The 18,191-nt window shown below is 43.5% G+C and overlaps 1 protein-coding gene across 2 annotated transcripts in view; it reads left to right on the forward strand.

Annotated features, from left to right (window-relative positions):
• Window positions 1-18,191, forward strand: part of Cdk6 (cyclin dependent kinase 6) — a 203,775-nt gene that overhangs the window by 143,733 nt on the left and 41,851 nt on the right. For both annotated transcript variants that reach the window (XM_031379913.1, XM_031379912.1), the window contains exon 5: window positions 9,971-10,080. In XM_031379913.1, the coding sequence (XP_031235773.1) occupies window positions 9,971-10,080 (110 nt within the window). The remainder of the gene's footprint in view (window positions 1-9,970; window positions 10,081-18,191) is intronic.

The following is an 18,191-nucleotide window of genomic DNA, read 5'->3' on the forward strand; positions in this document are numbered from 1 at the left end:
CACCTGCCCAGGGACAGCACCACCCACAGTGGGTTGGCCACCTCCCTAATTACCAACTGAGAAGTGCCCTACCTGCTTTCCCAGAGCGTGATCTTATGGAGGCATTTCCTCAATCAGGGTTCTCGACTTTCATATAACTCCGGTCTATGACCTGTTGACAGAAAACTAGCCAGCACATGTGGACAAGGGATAGTTTTGCTTGTGAAGAAAAAGGATATAAGAGCAGCAAGTGCCAGATGAAAGGCAATGTGTGAAACTAACACTGTGCATGTGGTCCTCTGCAGAGTTCTGGGTATTGTATGAAGTTGACGCTCTCCACGTGAGATGGAGGAATCTAGATCATCTAATTGAAAGGACTGTCTAGAAGAGCAGTCACCTAAGGAAGAAAAAAGCAGAGGGAGCTCTGAACCTGGTATTCTGCACTTAAGACCATGCAACACCTCCGGCCCCTAGGGGCCTTTGGCCACGTCCTTTGACTGTGCGCTTTCCTAATTTGTGAGTCCAAATAACATGAAGCCTTTTACAGAGCAAGCACATGATGAACTCACTTTGATCTGGGTAAAGAACTTGGCTTCTTAGACCTTTTGTGAAAAGACAATAGAATTATCCCTAGTTTTTAATTTTCATTTCACAAGTCATACCAGCTTTCTGTAGGAAAACATGCATGTCAGAAGATGTTTGTGTTGACAGGAAGCATATAAACGGACAAGAACAGAGTTTGGGAAGATTCTGTAATCTGTCAGAGATGATGCTGACGTTCCTCCTAACTTGTTGCCTGTGTTTGGGGTTAAGGCATGTTGGAGTGGGCCCAGAAACAGAGTACGGATAAGCAAAGTGAAGGACAAGCAAGGAGAGCTTAGGGTTGGCCTTAATTACCCTTGCCTCACTGTTTAGAGTCTCTCAGAATATTAACAGAGCACCTCACAGATCACTCTGTCCAAAAGCCCTCTTTGAACAGGCTGGTGGGGGGCAAGGGGTTCCATCAACAGTACTTTGTAAACTAATGTATACTTGGGGTCCTGACAGAAAAATGGTGACATTTCCAGGTAGATCTGTTTACTGAGGCAGGATTGACAGAGGTGCAGGGCTTGAATCTTGAGCCAGTTGGACTGTTACCAATCCTGGGCTCTAAGGGAACAGGTGCGGGGAGGGCATCTCACTAGAATGATCATGCTGCCTAGGTAGACTTTAGCATTGTGAGACAAGAGGGCCTGACCTCTATTCTCCTTCCCTCCCCTCTCAACTCCTGCTGGGACTTCCCAGTGGCCAAACCCAATGAGGACCGGGAGGCATATGGCAGACAGATAAGACCACCTCCAAGGCAGAGATCATCTACCATCCTGACATTCACCAGGGCCTTTCTAACATCTGTAGCCACCTAGTGTGAAGCCAGTGGCAGTGGCAGTGCCTTCGAGATCCAGGTGAAAGTGCTCAAAAATACAAGGCGCCAAGGGGCCTAAGTAGAATATTAAGTGGGAACAGTTGACTCTGGCAGTTGACTCTGGTATTTTGAGTCAGCACTGGCCTTGGCTGGATTTTATCTTCTAGTGGTATTGAACTGGTTTTTTAAAAAAAAAATGTGACTAGAGATCAAAGCCCTTTAAACAGATACATTGACTTCTGTAAACATCCTTGAACTTCCACCTCCTCCAGCTCCCCCTCCTGCTGCCAGATCCATTCAGCACCTCTAGAGGCTGTTAATACATTTAATGATTGTAATAAACACAGTATTTGCTTTGATTCCAGCTGGCTCCAACCAGGCTCTGTCCATAGTTCCTATTGTTATCTTTACTTACTAGACAACTGTATTGTTACCATTGGTAGCAACCTTTGTCACAGATTCTTCAGCCCTGGTTCTTGCAGTTTGCGCTCAGCCCTTGTCGTGATAGCGTTTGCAAATGGAGACTTTAGACGACCTTCATATTAGTAATTAATACCTTTCTGCTTTGCACACACTTGAACTGGTTGTGCATTGGACAGTTTTCCACCAGAAATTTCCATAGAAGTATAATAATTTTGAAGGAAAACAAACTTATGTTCCACTGCCAGAAAAAAAAAGTGTTATGATTTGTTCTCAAGGACTTAAAACAAGATTTGGTTGCAACACAATGTTTCAAATCATACAGAGTTTCAGGTTTTAAAACTATACAAACTTAAGAGGACTGAAGGACTCTGAATTAGACAATGAAATAGTCATAAGACATTGATGCTAGGAATACTTTATATAATAATAATAATAATAATACATAAACCAGAGGATGACTTTTTAGAAAGCATTAATTTATGTCTGTAATAAAAGGTTATTGTTGCCAGGGCTACACAGAGAAACCCTGTCTCGAAAAACAAAAACAAACAAACAAAAAAAAACCAACAAAAAAAAGGGTATTATTTAGTGTGGGCCCTGGGTACTCTTGGGATTATTCTACTTAAGGATTCAACAGAAATGTAATTCTTTTTCTCCCATTTTGTACTTTTTTATTAATTATTTTACTCCTATAGAAAGGTAATCTTAACTACTCAATATCTTTCCCACAAGAATTTCACCCAAATCAAGGAGTCTTTAGATAAATATTATTAGTTCAAGTAGAGTGGGAATGTAATCTAATTCTTCTTTGTTTTGCTTAGCAATGATCTGTATGGAGACCAAGTGGGGCCTTCACAGAGACGTGAGTTTTTTAGCTCTTAAAGCATCCCTGCAGTGGACATCCGTAATAGGCAGGTGGTATCCCATACAGAGAGCGCTGTCATGACCCAGCTGGAAAGCAACAGCAATCTTTCTCTCAAGCCATTGTTCAAGGAAGTAAGTTGAAACCAAATGGCAGCTGAATTTCTACAACTTGCAGACTCGTGTAAAAAAAAAAAATCTCAAGATATTTCAAAACATTTAAGATCATATTCATTAGTGGCATCACTTCGGTCTGCCCTTACTTGTTGCTTGGTGGGTGCTTGGCCCTGTGAGATTTTCAGGAGAGTACAAATCCCCAGCCTTACCCAGGAGCTCAGCCCTGCTAGTCCTCCTGCTTTGGGCTAGGCTACGCAGCCATCTGGAATTCCCAGTTCTCAACTCACTAGCAGCACTTGGCTCACACTCACCACCCTGTGTCTCCAGGCTTCGTAAGGCTTCATCTATTGCAATCTTCATGCCTGTGTCCCTGCAGACACTCTTCCAGGCACACCATGACCATGATGTTCAAACCCACACATAACTTTTTAACAAAATTCAGAACATACTGCAACAGAGTTCAGAGTTGATTACTCATTCAATACTATTTCATGGACATCTTTTCTGTGTGAGTGGGATACACAAGATGAGAACAAGTCCCATTCCTGTTTTAAAGATAAATAATGTTCCCCTATTAGTCATCACTGTGGCGTAAACATCCTTAGGAATAACTATTTGTTTAGTAGCATAACTATTTCTGAAGAGAATGCTGGATCAGGAAGAGAATGCTGGATCAGGAACATGTGTACTATTAATTTTACAAATGCTGTCTTATTATTCTCCAGCTGTATATGTAGCAGAGGATGGCCTAGTCGGTCATCAATGGGAAGAGAGGCCCTTGGTCCTGTGAAGGTTCTATGCCTCAGTGTAAGGGAATGCCAGAGCCAGGAAGCTGGAGAGAGTGGGTTAGTGAGCAGGGGGAGGGGAGAGGAAATAGTTTTTTTTGGAGGGGAAGCCAGGAAAGGGGATAACATTTGAAATGTAAATAAAATATCTAATAAAATATCTAATAAAAATTTTTTAAAGGAGTTGTGCTTATTTGCAGTTTAAAACAATTTTATATAACAGAGGCAAGTCTGAATGATGTCGTTTTGCTAATTTCTTCAAATCAGCCCCTCTCTATACAGTTCCATTACAAAGAGTGGCATCCCTTTCTTCTCTCCCTCTGAGAGAGTAGCTTGAGCAGTTTGTGTTTTTTATGGTTTGCTTTTTCATAGTCATTGCTCACTTCTCAGTTATATTATTTTCTTACTGATTGACACAAGTTCTTTTTTAGGTTTTTCGAAACAGGGTTTCTCTGTATAGTCCTGGCTGTCCTGGAACTCACTCTGTAAACCAGGCTGGCCTCAAACTCAGAAATTCTCCTGCCTCTGCCTCCCAAGTGCTGCCTCCCAAGTGCTGGGGCGTGTGCCACCACTGCCCGGCAACATAAGTTCTTAAATCAGTCTGATGTTAAATCCTAATTGACCCACCTGTAAGTAAGTCAGACAGTATAAATAACTCAATCTTGCTCTGGACTTTAGTTGGTGTTTTTAGTCTTTGTCACCTTCAGGTTTATTTCTCTATGTTGAGAGGGTTTTTTTCTCCCCCAGATCATTGGATATTTTTAATTTTTGTCTTGCTATTACCTTTATTTTTCTTAAAGATTTATTTATGTGAGTTCAGTGTCACTGTCTTCAGACACAACAGAAGAAGGCATCAGATCCTGTTACAGATGGTTGTGAGCCAGCATGTGGTTTCTGGGAATTGAACTCAGGACTTCTAGAAGAGCATCAGTGTCCTTAACCGCTGAACCATCTCTCCAGCCCACTATTACCTTTATAATACAGCTTTTTTCACACCATTGACATGCCATTTATGTAGGCTTTATTTTATGTTCTTCAACAGCAGTATTACCATTTTTCCTTGTGCAGATTTTACATTAATTCCTATTCGAATGAGTGTACTCTTTACATTTTATGACAGAATTAACTGGGACTTGTATATTAGTCTATGTGTACCATCTAAGTTCTTGTTATCTTACTAATATTGTATTATCATAAATACTAAACTTCCAAAGGACACAAGGCCAGTATGTGTATGAAACATAAACCTTGAGAAGTTCAGGGGGGGTTGGAGGGAACCAATCAGAATTGGGCAAATACATCAAAATACAAGGCCTTACATGACACACAACCTTAGTAATACAGACTCTACAAAATGGAGAATGTGCTTTCACGCACCATAGAACAATAGCAGCAAATGAGAGCTGTCAATACCCAGGAACAAGAACAAAGCCCACCAAGTAGGACAGATCGCACTCAGTGGGAGGGAGGGAGGGAGGGAAGGAGACACATAGCGGTTGAAGGAGAGCTGTGATCTGGGGCGACACATAGCGGTTGAAGGAGAGCTGTGATCTGGGGCTGTGACGCAGTGTTAGAACTTCTGCTTCATGTGTACAAGGCTCTGTGTTCAATCCCCAAGGATGAAAAAACAAGGAACGGTAAATAGTCTGGTCTTAGGGAAATGTTGGACACTTTTCTAGATTATTTACTCCTCTGAGCCCTGTGCCCCTTGACTAAAGGAAAAACATCAACTATATATTATCTGGGGTTGAACAGAACTGATAAAAATTCAGATGTAAATAATTATTCTACTAATGGAATCTGAAGTTTTTCAACTAAGAAAAGTGCAAGGGAAAATAAAAGATGAAGGAAATTGTGTAGAATAAAAATAGGAAATCACTAGATTATCCAATAAAGGAGTAACATGCCCAAGATGGAAATAAAACTCCATGTGAGTATTTAAAATAAATAATATGACCAAGTGCCTGACAGATGTGGAGAGAGAAAAACTAAAGAACATAAGAAAAGAAACAGTCAGTACAAGTGAGCAGGCTGGTAAAATAATCAAGCAGGCCACTAGTACAACCGAGCAAGCTGCTACACAACCTAGCATGAATACAACCGAGCAAGCTGCTACACAACCTAGCATGCCACTAGTACAACCGAGCAAGCTGCTAGAACCAAAATAATAAAAATTCTGCTGCTTCAAGCCACTATGGTTTAAAATTGAAATGTGAAAGTCAGTAGAGAAATCCTTGGTCATAATCAAGACTGACTCGTGAAGAGGTCATTTAATTTAATGAACTAGTTACCAAGAAGAGATTCAAACAGTTGTAAACACGCCCAGCTGACAAAGACATGGACCAGACAATTTTCAAGCTGTCAAATGATTACTTATTCTTGTCATTAATGCTTCAAAGATGAAGAAGAAAGTAGGCTGATTGCTTATTCCTGATGTCAAAACAGGGGAAAGTAACACAGAGAAAATCCTATAGGCTACTCTTATTTATAAAAATATTAATATATTGAGTAAATGTTTGCAAATAGTTGATAAGGGTATGTAATGATTTGTAATAGTGTATCCTAATGAAGCAGGATTGGCAATCTTAGGAAATCTAAATGTCATTTCCATCATTAGAAAGCAAAGAATGATCACATGATTAATAGACATTTTAAAAGCATCAGGTAAAAATCAATGTGTACTCAAGTGTCAAGTAAATTTTAAAATGTGTAGAAGGGAAATTCCTAAGTCTATCAATCAGTATGTTAGCCTTTTTAATGTTGAAACATTTTTTAATGATTATAATACATATTGCAGCTAAAGTATTGAAAATGAAGATAAGTATTGAGAAGTTTATTAGGGTAAGACATCAGAAATCAGCTTCCTAGGAACATTTAAAATAACAAGGCAATCAGACTGAAATTTCGTCTGGAGGATACTAGACTTTATTTTGAACTAAAGTTTATGAATGTGTGCCTTCACAGTGTGTAAGTGTGTGTGTGCATGCGCGTCACTCAGGTGAAACTTGGTAGACAGTTTGCACCTGACTTGTGTTTACAGTGTGTCAAAAATAAAGAGATGTTCCTCCTATGAATGCTAAGAACTGAAGTAAGTTTTGCCTAGTTATCTTTCTAGGACCAATTGCCTTAAAATCACTACTCTGATATTAAGGCCTAGTTGTTATGAACACAGTAAGATAATAGATAATAATCATTTACAGACATACAGTGGATAAAGCCTTGTCCATGCCCCCAGGAAAGAATCCTAACTGACCTGACCTCAGGTCAGAAATCCTAATCCTATCCTGACCTCATAGAGATACCAATGAGTCCAGGATGCTGGTACCATGATACTGGGTGTACTGGCTAGTTTTGTGTGTCAACTTGACACAGGCTGGAGTTATCACAGAAGGGAGCTTCAGTTGGGGAAGTGACTCCATGAGGTCCAGCTGTGGGCATTTTCTCAATTAGTGATCAAGTGGGTAGGACCCATTGTGGGTGGTGCCATCCCTGGGCTGGTGGAGGTCTTGGGTTCTATAAGAGAGCAGGCTGAGCAAGCCAGGAGGAGCAAGCCAGTAAAGAACATCCCTCCATGGCCTCTGCATCAGCTCCTGCTTCCTGACCTGCTTGAGTTCCAGTCCTGACTTCCTCTGGTGATTAACAGCAATGTGGAAGTGTAAGCTCAATAAACCCTTTCCTCCCCAACTTGTTTCTTGGTCATGATGTTGTGCAGGAATAGAAACCCTGACTAAGACACTGGGTCTTGTGGAATAAATAGAATTTCCACACATAAAGGAAGAAAAAGCTTCCCAAGCTAAGAGAACAGAATGAACAAATTGTGGTGGTGGGGACACAGTAGTGCTCAAACAAGCTGAGCATTCCCTAGAGAACGTTAAAATAAGAAAATTAAGAAAAGGGAAAACATATGCAGCCTCAGAAAGTGGGAGGTGAGGAGACCCTCTAGAAAGTACCAGAGACCTGGGAAGTGAAAGATTCTCAGAACTCACTGTGAGTGACCTTAGATGACGTGCCCAACAGGACAGAGAGGGAACTCGAAGAGTCTACCTCCAGTAGATAGACAGGGCCTCAAGAGGAGAAATGATCTTACCAACCCACAGTCAAAATTTCTGACTCAGAATTGTTCCTGTCTAAAAGAACTGCAGGAACAAAAATGGAGACGAGACTGAGGGAAAGGTGGTCCAGTGTCTGGCCCAAGTGGGGACCCACCTCACGGGGAGTCTCCAAGAGCTGACACTATTACTGCTGCTATGGCTTACGTACAGACAGGAATCTAGTGTGGCTGTCTTCTGAGAGGCCCTACTAGTAGCTGACTAAGACAGATGCAGATGCTTAAACCCAACCACTGGACTGAAGTCAGTGACCCCTATGGTTGAGTCAGGAGAAGCATGGAAAATGTGGAAGAGGAGGGGCGACCCTATGGTGACTGTGGAAGACCAGCAGTCTCAACTGACCCAGACCCCTGGGAGTGCCCAAACACTGAGCCACCAACCAGGCAGCATACAGGAATGGGTCCATGACCTGCACCCTGCTCCAAAACATACACAGAAGAAGGCTGCCTGGTCTGGCCTCAGTGGGAGAAGATGCACCTAAGCCTCAATAGACTTGAGGACCCAGGGAAGGGTGAGGCCTGGTGGGGAGGGGAGCATCCTCTCAGACACAGTGGGGAGGAGGAATGGGATGAGGAACTGTGGGAGGGGGAACTGGGCAGGGCAACAGCTGAACTGTAAATAAAATCTTTGGAAAAGCAAAATATGAAGCATATTAAGTCATGAGGTGTCCATGGAAAAGCTCAGATGTGTGTTTAATAAATCTTCTTATGCTTCCCCCGCCAAAAAAAAATAATAATCCAGAACCCTCTAATTTGGTGAGGTAGCTTAGTTTGTTTTTGAAACTCTCCATGGATGGTTCCATTTGAAAAACAGGGATGCAATCTAGCGTTTATAGAGCCATCAAGGAGATGCCAGACAGATATAGATCAGAGCCAGGTGACAACTAAAATAACAACTTGTATTGTCAGGGTTTTGTTTTGTTTTGTTTTGTTTTGTTTTGTTTTGTTTATTTCTATTACAATACCTCCTAGTCTAGGCTGGTTTTGAAACTGATGATCCTCCTGCCTCAGCCCTAAGTGCTAAAACTGGGTATGGGTCTCCGTGTCGGATACACTCTCCTCTGTTAGATGTCAGCCAAGTGTCTCTTTACTAAAATTGACCCCCACCCCGGGTGGATTTGAAGCAAAGTATATTGTATGAGACGAGGAGACGAGGACTGTCAGGGTTGCCGTCAGAGTGCCTTATCCCACAGCGTCACTCCTGGGTCCCCCGAGGGAGCATCTCAAGAGCAAGCACTCAAAAGGGCTCAGGTTATAAGATGTCTTATGAAGTAGCCCCCGATAGCCTCAGACACCACTGCAGGTCAAGCAACTCCCCATCAGGGAACGCTGAGTAAACTCTGTCCTGTGATGAGGGCAGAGTGGACGCACAGGGAGAGAAGGAAATTGATGGAAGACATTTTCAGAGACCAGCTACCCCGATTACCAGTGTACCAACCAGCACAGGACCAAGGTACCTGACGCCAAAACAATGAGGATCCAGGGATCTGGATAATGCAAAATGTGCGCGTAAAAAGATATTGACCAAATATCTGACGATAAAGGGGACGTCCTTACTGCAAGTGTCTGTAGAACTTCTGCCTTTCCCATCTAGATCAGGGAGGTGTTTGCTTTCCTACCCACACATGAATCTGAAGCCTTGACCTGGTCTTTTCCTCAACCTTCAACCTGGAAGAAATTGTTAGAATTGTGCCTCCTCAGTCTGCGCTTCCTCAAATGGTCACTGCAGCTCTCCTCTGTGGGATGACGCCCTCAGACACAGTGCAGATACTTGCATTAGGTTTCCTGTCTTGTTTTTTTTTCTCAGTGTTGTTGGCTGAGAGCACCAGGGAAGGGGAGGTTGTTTTGATTCCCCATAGTGTCGTAATAGGAGCGGTTTTGACTTGTCCTGGGATGCTCTGTACACTTCAGGGTCACCCTCCAGAGGCCACTGGAATTGCACCGCTTCCTAACAGTGCCTTGGGAGTTGGGCCAGCATTGTGTTGTTTTGAAGTCTCATAAGTAGGGCAGGGCAGTTTTCTGATAAGGGTTTTATTTTTATTCTTTTACTTTGCTCTCTGAAGCCTGTGTTATGTGCCATCCCGGTCCCATTAAGACAGTCTGAAGTGGGAGCCCAGAGTGTGGGATGATGCAATTTCCTGGCCTGTGGAGTCCTGTGCTCTTCTTGCCTCTGTCATGTCGTTACCACGAGGTATAGGAGTTCTGGATGAACTGGATCTTGTCCTCGGGCCACAGGAGATGTGTAACCCGACGGCTGGCTTCCTCAGTAACGCTCAGGTCCTTTTGCTATTGCAGGTCGTCACGCTGTGGTACCGAGCTCCAGAAGTCCTGCTGCAGTCCAGCTATGCCACCCCCGTGGACCTCTGGAGTGTCGGCTGCATCTTTGCAGAGATGTTTCGCAGAAAGTAAGAACTACATTTTCTCTCTGAATTGTTGGTCTTTTACGTGCCCAAATGGCATTTCTGTCTCGACTGAGGGTATGATCAGATCCACCTGTCCTACATCTGTGTTCCCAGTCCTTACAGCTTCTGGCTTGTGGAAACTCTGTTTGGCAAGTGATTCCCCCACTGTCCTAAGTGGTTAACTTGAAGAATCTCTTTAGTGAAGAAAGATCCTGGGGGTAGCCTTTATCCGTAGGAGGATCAGGATGGAGGGTTTTGTTGTTGTTTTGGTTTTTATTTTTCCTCCACTAATTTCTTTACTTGTGCATTTTAAATTCTGGTTACATAGCACTGTCCCACCCCCAAGTGGGCTATGGAGTTTTTAACAGAAATTCTGGTGGTGGAAACTGTTGCTGCAGGGTATCAGGTTAAAAAGGAGCAGGCCGGGGGGACCCAAGTGGTGCCTTAGATACTGATATAGCCCCACCATATGGGGGAGGAATCCGGAGCATTTGGGCACTGTAGGGGGTTGCAGGTCGGTGAGACAGCTCAGTTGGCACTTGATTCCAGGCCTAGGGACCTGCGTGTACTTCCCAGGACCAGACGCCAAAAGGAGAAAACGGGCTCTCGAAAGGCCCCTGAACTTCACGGGCATGCTGTGGCATGCACCCATGGTAAAATAAAATACATGCTTGAAAAGCAGATTTGCTTAGTAGGGGGATCTAATGAGATCTGGCTTCCTGCGTTCTCGGTGTCCGTGTGTCCCACACACCAGAGATGTTTCTTCAGTTTTCATAGGATCAGACCCTATCCTCTCAGAGGGCCTCCCCACTTGTAAAAGTGGTAGTTCACCTAATTTTTAGGTCACAGAAATAGGCAAACAGCTTTAATCAGGTTTGGCTTCGTTTCTGTTTTTTTTTTGTTTCCCTCAAAAGAGGTGAGTGAGAAGCCAAGTGTATTCCTATTGAACATGTTCAAAGTGTAGCTCCGCGTAGCTGCTTTTCTAAGGAAAGAAGTGGTCAGCCATTCTGGCTGGCTGGTTGTTCTAACCAGAGGAAGTTTGTGCGGTGAATTTTGTGAACTGCCTCTGCTCCTCAGCACATCTCACTGTAACTCACAGGGTGGGACGGTGGCAGAGACACAAGAGTACAAAGACTTAGTTCGTGCTGCCCTACTGTGTGTAGAGCACATTGCCAGAGCTTCTGCAATGTGTTTTGCTTTTCTAATCCTTGATGTGAGAGGGTACTGTGGTTGAATGGTTCCCAAGAACTAGCAGGGGCCTGAATTGAAAGTCTAGTAACTTCTAATGTAGTACTGTTTGAAAGGGGGGGTATAAAAATTAGCCATCAACTCAACAGTTGCAAACTACTAACCAGGCTAAATAAGTATAGGATGCTTGTGTGTATGCATGCATGTGAAGCCCCGAAGTCAACCTTAGTGTCATCCATAGTTTTTGAGACAGGGCATCTCACTGGAACCTGGGGCTGGCTGTGTAAGCTAGGCTGACCCTGGGGATGCCACTTGTTTGCACCTCTCCAGCCCTAGGATACACAAATGCCACCATGCCCAGCGTTTTATGTCGGTGCTAGAGATGGATCTCTGGTGCCTGTGTCTGCAAGACAAGCACTTGTCCAGCTAAGTCATTTTTCAAAGAGTGGTCGCTGTGCAGCAGCTTCAGCCTTACTTGGGGCCTTCTTAGAAATGTGAATTCTTAGGACTCATCCTGGATCTGAGATAGTTCTGGAGCTAGGTCTGTCTCCCTGTGTTTTGGCAAGGCCTCCACTTGATCCTAATATGAACCAGGGTGAGAACTACTAGATTGAATGATGGTGTTTCCAGAAATGGGCAGTCCTTAACGATGCGCATCCCAGTCACTCCTTTGAGGTTCTGATTCATTATTGAGTTAAGCCAGGAATTCTGGTTTTTTTTTAAAAAGTACCTCAGGTAATTCTTTCATCTAACAAGAGTGAAACACATTAGGTTGAAGTCTTATGGTCAGAGACGAGATTAAGACCCACGAGTGGAGAGAGCAAAGTGAAAGTTAGGGTACTTGTTCCAGGTGATTCAGAATACTAAGCCTGTAATACTAAGAGTTGATTAGAGAACTGCTCATTCGAATTATATTTATGTGTAAAGATGGAGTCTCTATTTTGGGGATGGGGAAATCAGTTATTTTTCCACAGAACAAATTCGGTTAGCTGTGATTGATGATTTTTTTTTTAAAAAAAAAAAAACTAATTTTGAAAGATGCTAAAAGAAAGATAAAGCTTGAGATATTATAAGTGAGCATCTACTAGTAAGATACTGGCAATAATTTTGAGTCTGAGCGATACCCATCAATGGAACAGTTCAACCCCAAGTTTCATTTTTGAGCCTTAAACACATTTCCACCTAAGTGATCAGTCTGATTGATAATTAAGTTCCCAGCCTAGCCTGAGGGCTCTCAAATAATGTGGAAAATATATGATGCACTCTATTGCCGGTCCATCAAACCCATTTTCCAATGGGAAAATTCTCTTCTGTATTCTTACAACTGAGAGAGGAGGCTCAAAGAAAGGCTTGGGTGGTGTGGTGGTCTGTTTCTTTGTCTGCTGAGAGAATACGCTATTGGGTTGAGAGTGGGCACATGGAAACCCTTCCTCCTGAAGGTACTGCATAAAGGAGTAGATCAAGGTTTAAGTGACTGATGGATGAAGCAGTATCAGAAACCGGATCCTAAAGCTAAAGCCGACTAAGTCTAGACCAAGAGCACACCCTTCCTAGGATACCCTGGCTCTTCCTAGTCCCGCTGGTTTGACTGTGACCTTGAATGTGGGTATAGACTTTGATTGTTTGTGCTCAGTTCGCATTGATAATCCTGTGAAACTACCCAGATGACGTGGCCCTAGGCTTGTCAGAACACAAGTGTTTCATTCCCCTGGCTTCTTTATAAAGGATGCCAAGTTTTGCTCATATAAAAATGTATGCTTCTTAATTGAACCAAAAGTGTCCCAGTATCCTGGCATTTCCAGGATCTAGCTGGACTTCTGATACCATGGAGAGCCTGTTGAGAACTGAAAGGTTCAGGATCCCGGAAGTATGCTCTTTCATTACTAAAGGCAATTTATTCGAGGAATATTTGACACCTGTCTATCTTTCGTTCCTACTTGCTGCAGAGACAATGATTTCCACATCGTATTGCTGCCATCGTTTTTGCTGTTACAGCAGCTTTATATTGTTTACTTATTGATTTTTCACTACCGTAAATCAGCTTACTTTTTAATTTAGCCTCACCCTACATAACAATACATAAAACCATAGCCTTGGTAAGCCAGTTATTTATTTAGCTGATAGACATTAGCATCTGTATAAATATCAAGATTATTAGAAAGCTGTCCATGACCATCCACCAAAATGGCCTCACACATTACCAGCTGAGCGTATCTAAAATACAACTAAACCCTAAAATACAACTCCCTGTAGAATGGGTGCTATATGAGAGACCCACTCCCGAGAAGTGACCATTTGAATCCTACTGAGGAAGAAAGTCGTGTGCATGATTAGTTCATTAAGCAGAATTGGCTGGTGAGGGATGGGTGCTGTGGGCTCGTATACGAAGACTGTTGGGGGGAGTAAAGAATTCTCGGTGAAAGCCCAGAAGTCACATCCTAGTTGTTTGTCTAAAATCTTTGAGGAATAATTATTTTTGTATGAGCAAAACTTGGCATCCTTTATAACCTGGGGAGAAGCAAAGAAGCCAGGGGAGTGAAACACTTGTGTTCTTACAAGCCCGGGACCATGTCCTTCATGAGTTACCTCACCATGCCATATTCAGAGGGTAGAGACGTGGAATCTTCCACAAATAGGCTGAATAACTTGTTCAGGAACACCAGCTATTACACAGCAGAGCCAGGTTTGAATCCAAGTCTTCCTGACACTCTAGCTGCCAATTGCTCTACTCTGTCATGGTTTTGCTCTTGACATCACCAAACATACAAAGGCTTTTTCCCCTGTAGCATTCTATGTATTACTACAAGAGAACAACAATGACATTTTAGAGGTGAAAAAGCAGATCATATAGTCAATGACCTTGATTTCCAATCTCCCCAGCATTAGAAAGGCTGATTGATTCTCCGTCACATTATCAAGAGTTGCATGCTTTCTATTCTAAAACTGATGCCTAGGAAATACAAACTCAATAAAGAGAGTCTTAGAGTAGATGGTTGCCAAAGAGCTAGAAAATTAAATACCATCTGTCAGTATTATCTGAGTTTAATAACTGCCCACACTGACCCACAGAAGCATTCTACAAAGTGGGTAAAACGGATTAGAACTATATTCTTTTTAATCTCCCTTCTCTCTTCTTTGTAAGTAAGCCATCTTAACTTCACATTGAGATGTGTATTGTGCTAAAACAGTCAGAGATTTGGTCAATGGCCATGTAGTTAATATGAAGGGCGGGCTAGGGGGGAGATGGAGGGACAGGAATAGAGTGGCATTTACCTCTGCGGCCAAATAAACTAGTCATCTCACCTCTCCAGGTACCTCGTAGTTGCTTTGTGGTCCTGGCCAGAACTGTTAGTTTCTGGTTTGAAATGTACGGGGTTTTCCAGGTTAAAGCAAAGATGTAAAAAGAGAGTGTACATTGAAACAGAATAAAATATGCTACAAATTCTTTGAATATGGAGATTGTGGTGAACAGATAGTAATTCTTAGAAATTCTGGGTTGCCAGCCCTGCTGATCCTTAGCTACGAAATGCCAAATGCCACCAAGAAGAATATAACAAATACAGTCACTGTTAGTAGGAAACAAACAAGACTTCATAATTATATTGCCCCTTGTCTGGTGGCTTCTCTAGACTTGTCGTCATTGATTTCTATGAATTAAACACCCAGTAGCAGAAGCTAACAGTTTATAACTGACCTTTGTGGCTTGAAGGCCAGTGAGCAAATGTCTGAAATGTTACTGAGTGCCTTGCCAATTTTCCCCTCTCTTGCTGTAATGGTGGGTCTCCATATCGTACTCTCCTAGTGACATCAAGGAAACGAAGTGCTTGACTGGCTGTCCCAGATGCCCAGGCACCAGGAGGTGAGAAAACCTGTCACCTCAGGCTAGGTCAGAACCTGTGTGCAGAGCTCCAGGCACTTATGCAGCTAGGCCTTCTGCCTCCTCCCTTCTTGGTCGTCATTTAAAGAACCAGCCAAGTTGGAAGGACTCTACAGGAGCATTCTCTTGAGTAAGGAAGTGCCCGAGATGGTACCCAGGTACAGGGGACCAGTCTTGACAGAGTGATACAGATATCCAGGACAGCTCAGTCTGAGAGCAAGCAGATACTTTCACAGTCTAATCAGTGTTGAGTTTTCAACTCGTACTGTGTAGCTTTATATTAGTTTGAAAAATATGCTTGTCCTGAGGAGCCATAGGGTGTGGGCTTTCAGGTGGCTTTGGCGCTCACCACTGGTTCTGCCTGTCTTGTGATCTTCTCCACGGATAGGACTGTATTCTCTAGTCTTCAACTCTCCTGTGGTCATGGTGTTTTCCCTTTCTTCCCATGTTCCCATCTCTGTTCTCAGCAGCCAACGGCTCTATTCTGACTCTTTCTAAGAAACTCTGAGTCTGGGAACCCATTTCCTGCAACAAATCACCCTCTCTCCTGGGCTTATTCTCATGGGGACCCTCGTCACATCAGCTTTTCCTGTGTGTGTGTGCATGTCTTTACTGCCCTCTCTGAGAAAGGAACTGTGGCATTATTATCCATCTGCTGCTGCAGGGGGTGATGCTGTGGTCTCTCTGTGCCTTCTTTTTAATATTCCAAGTTCTTAATCTCATCAACTAGAGAAATGTGGTATAGAGCCACACACCAGAGTAAGAAGGGACGTTGCCTGTGGTGGTGGTGGTTCCACAAAATGAGGGACAGAACAATGTAAAGGCCCCAGTTTGCTCAACCCAGAATGACTCTGTTTATACATTCCCTGTCTCCACCAGCTAGCGATAAGGATGCCATGACTCTTAACATGAATTTCAGTTTTACACTCATTTCTCCGAGAAACACCCCTGAAGTAGCATCACCTGAATCAATGGTTCTCAACATTCCTAAGACTGTGCCCATTTAATACAGTTCCCCATGTTGTGGTGACCCCCTCCCCCAACACACGCACACAATCATAAAATTACTTTTGTTACTACTTCATAATTTTGCTACTGTTATGAATCTTAATGTCAATATTTTTTGTAGATAGAAGTTTGTCAAATGGTCTCAACCCACATGTTGAGAACTGCTGATCTAGGATGGTCCATGATTTTTTTTTTTAAATCTCTGCTTACAGACAGATCTAAGCACACGTGCTTGCTCAGTGCCTGCACTTGGCTCTTTGTAGGCCTGCCCTTTCTCCTCCAGTCCCCGTCCCTTGGCAGACCCAGTTCCATGCTAGGGATCTCTTCATTACAACTTTTAGCCCAATGTCCCAGTTGACTGCCACACTCCCAGCCCTGCATTCTGCCTTACCTCTGATTTGTTGGGATGGGTGAAGCCATCCAGTGAGCTCCTCCTTTCAGTGCAGAAATCCTGTTTCTCTCTCTCTTCTCGTTTCCCTTCTGCCAGGGCAAATCTCTAGAACCGTGTTCTTTACATTTCATCTTTTCTGATTCAGCAGTATCAGCCATCTGTTTGTTCTCTCTCCATCCTACAAATGCTCTCTCTTCAACTTTCTAATCCCCCCTCCACTCCCTGGCTTTCTCCTAGTCTTTGCAGCCAAACTTCTTTAACAAATACACATACACATGACCATCACTTCATTACTGGATCATCCCTTGGTCCTTTCTAATGTAAAAATGATAGGTGGAGTCTGGCTAGATTCTGTTACCACCTCGGCTTTCCTGGTACAAAACTGTGGCCTGCAGAGGTTGAAGAGTGTAGAGCACCACAGCCTATCCTGTCCATGACCAGAAGGGCCTCTGAAGCCAGGCATACCAACTGTAAAGTCGATCTGGTGTGCAAGAGGTGGACAGAGCACAACTCGGGTTTCTCGCCCAGTATCCATGACCTCTGAACCTCCACGTCTCGTTCTGTGAACTTTGGCTCTTAGCAATGAGCACATCTCTGGGCGCCTCCGCCTCTGTCTCCTTCATCAGCCTCTCTTCATCTCCCAAGTTCTAAAGCTGCATTCCTGAACATTTTATTTAGACAAGAGGAAGCTGACCCTCAGTGGGCTCCAGCATCATGAGTTCCCTGAGGGACCATGTCTCCCACCCTCCCATAGGTCCTTTCCTTCAATGACCCCGTGAAATCTGCTTCTTCTCCACCTTCCTTTGATCTAATGAAATGCACATCCCTGTGGCTACTGGGTCCTCAAAGTCTTCACAGCTTCACCTTCACCTTTCTTCACCCACATCCTGTGGATTGACTGCGCTGGTCTCTCCGACCTTGCCCCTTCCCACACCAACTTCTGTCACCCTGAGAGAGGTTGTATTTTCAATTCTATCTGGAGCCAACCCTGCTTCTCTTCAGTTACAGAATCATCCTCTCACAAGAACTTAGCCAAACTAATGTAGGGTTATTAGGCCTCAAGACCTTTTGAAAGAAGCCCTTAATGGGCCTCAGCAAGATGTCAGTATTTGGCCCTGCAAAGTGTTAAAAGGTTTTCCTTCCCAGGCACTCTGCCTTTGGAGTGGGAAAGATGGTATAGTTGTGAAAAACTCTTGGAGAGAACCTGGGTGCCGTTCTAAATACCCACAAGGCTCACAACCGTTCATACTCCAGCACCAGAGTATCCCATGTCCTTTTCTGGTACCAGGCACACACATGACACATATACATACATGCAAATAAATCACCCATACAAATAAAATGCATAAAAATCTTTAAAAGCTACACACCCTTTCCCTTCCGTTCCCCGTGCCTACCTGACTTCTTTCGTTTTCTGCCGTAGTACCAAATAGCTGACTCCTTCAGGAGAAATGTGCTGCAGTCTGCCTCTTGCTGCACAATCCCTGTCTGTATGTCTTACTGAGCTTTTCTCTGCTATGCTCTTCCTGAGTACATAGGTTGTCCAGCATGGCTGCAGTAAGGAAATGGGTGAGTGTCACAGAATTCTTTTGTAGGAGCAAGGTTCCCAGCGTGTGTTTCAGCCCTTCCAGCTTTGTGACTGAGGACAGG

Source organism: Mastomys coucha, unplaced genomic scaffold (assembly GCF_008632895.1).
Source record: "Mastomys coucha isolate ucsf_1 unplaced genomic scaffold, UCSF_Mcou_1 pScaffold19, whole genome shotgun sequence".
Classification (NCBI taxonomy): Eukaryota; Metazoa; Chordata; class Mammalia; order Rodentia; family Muridae; genus Mastomys; species Mastomys coucha.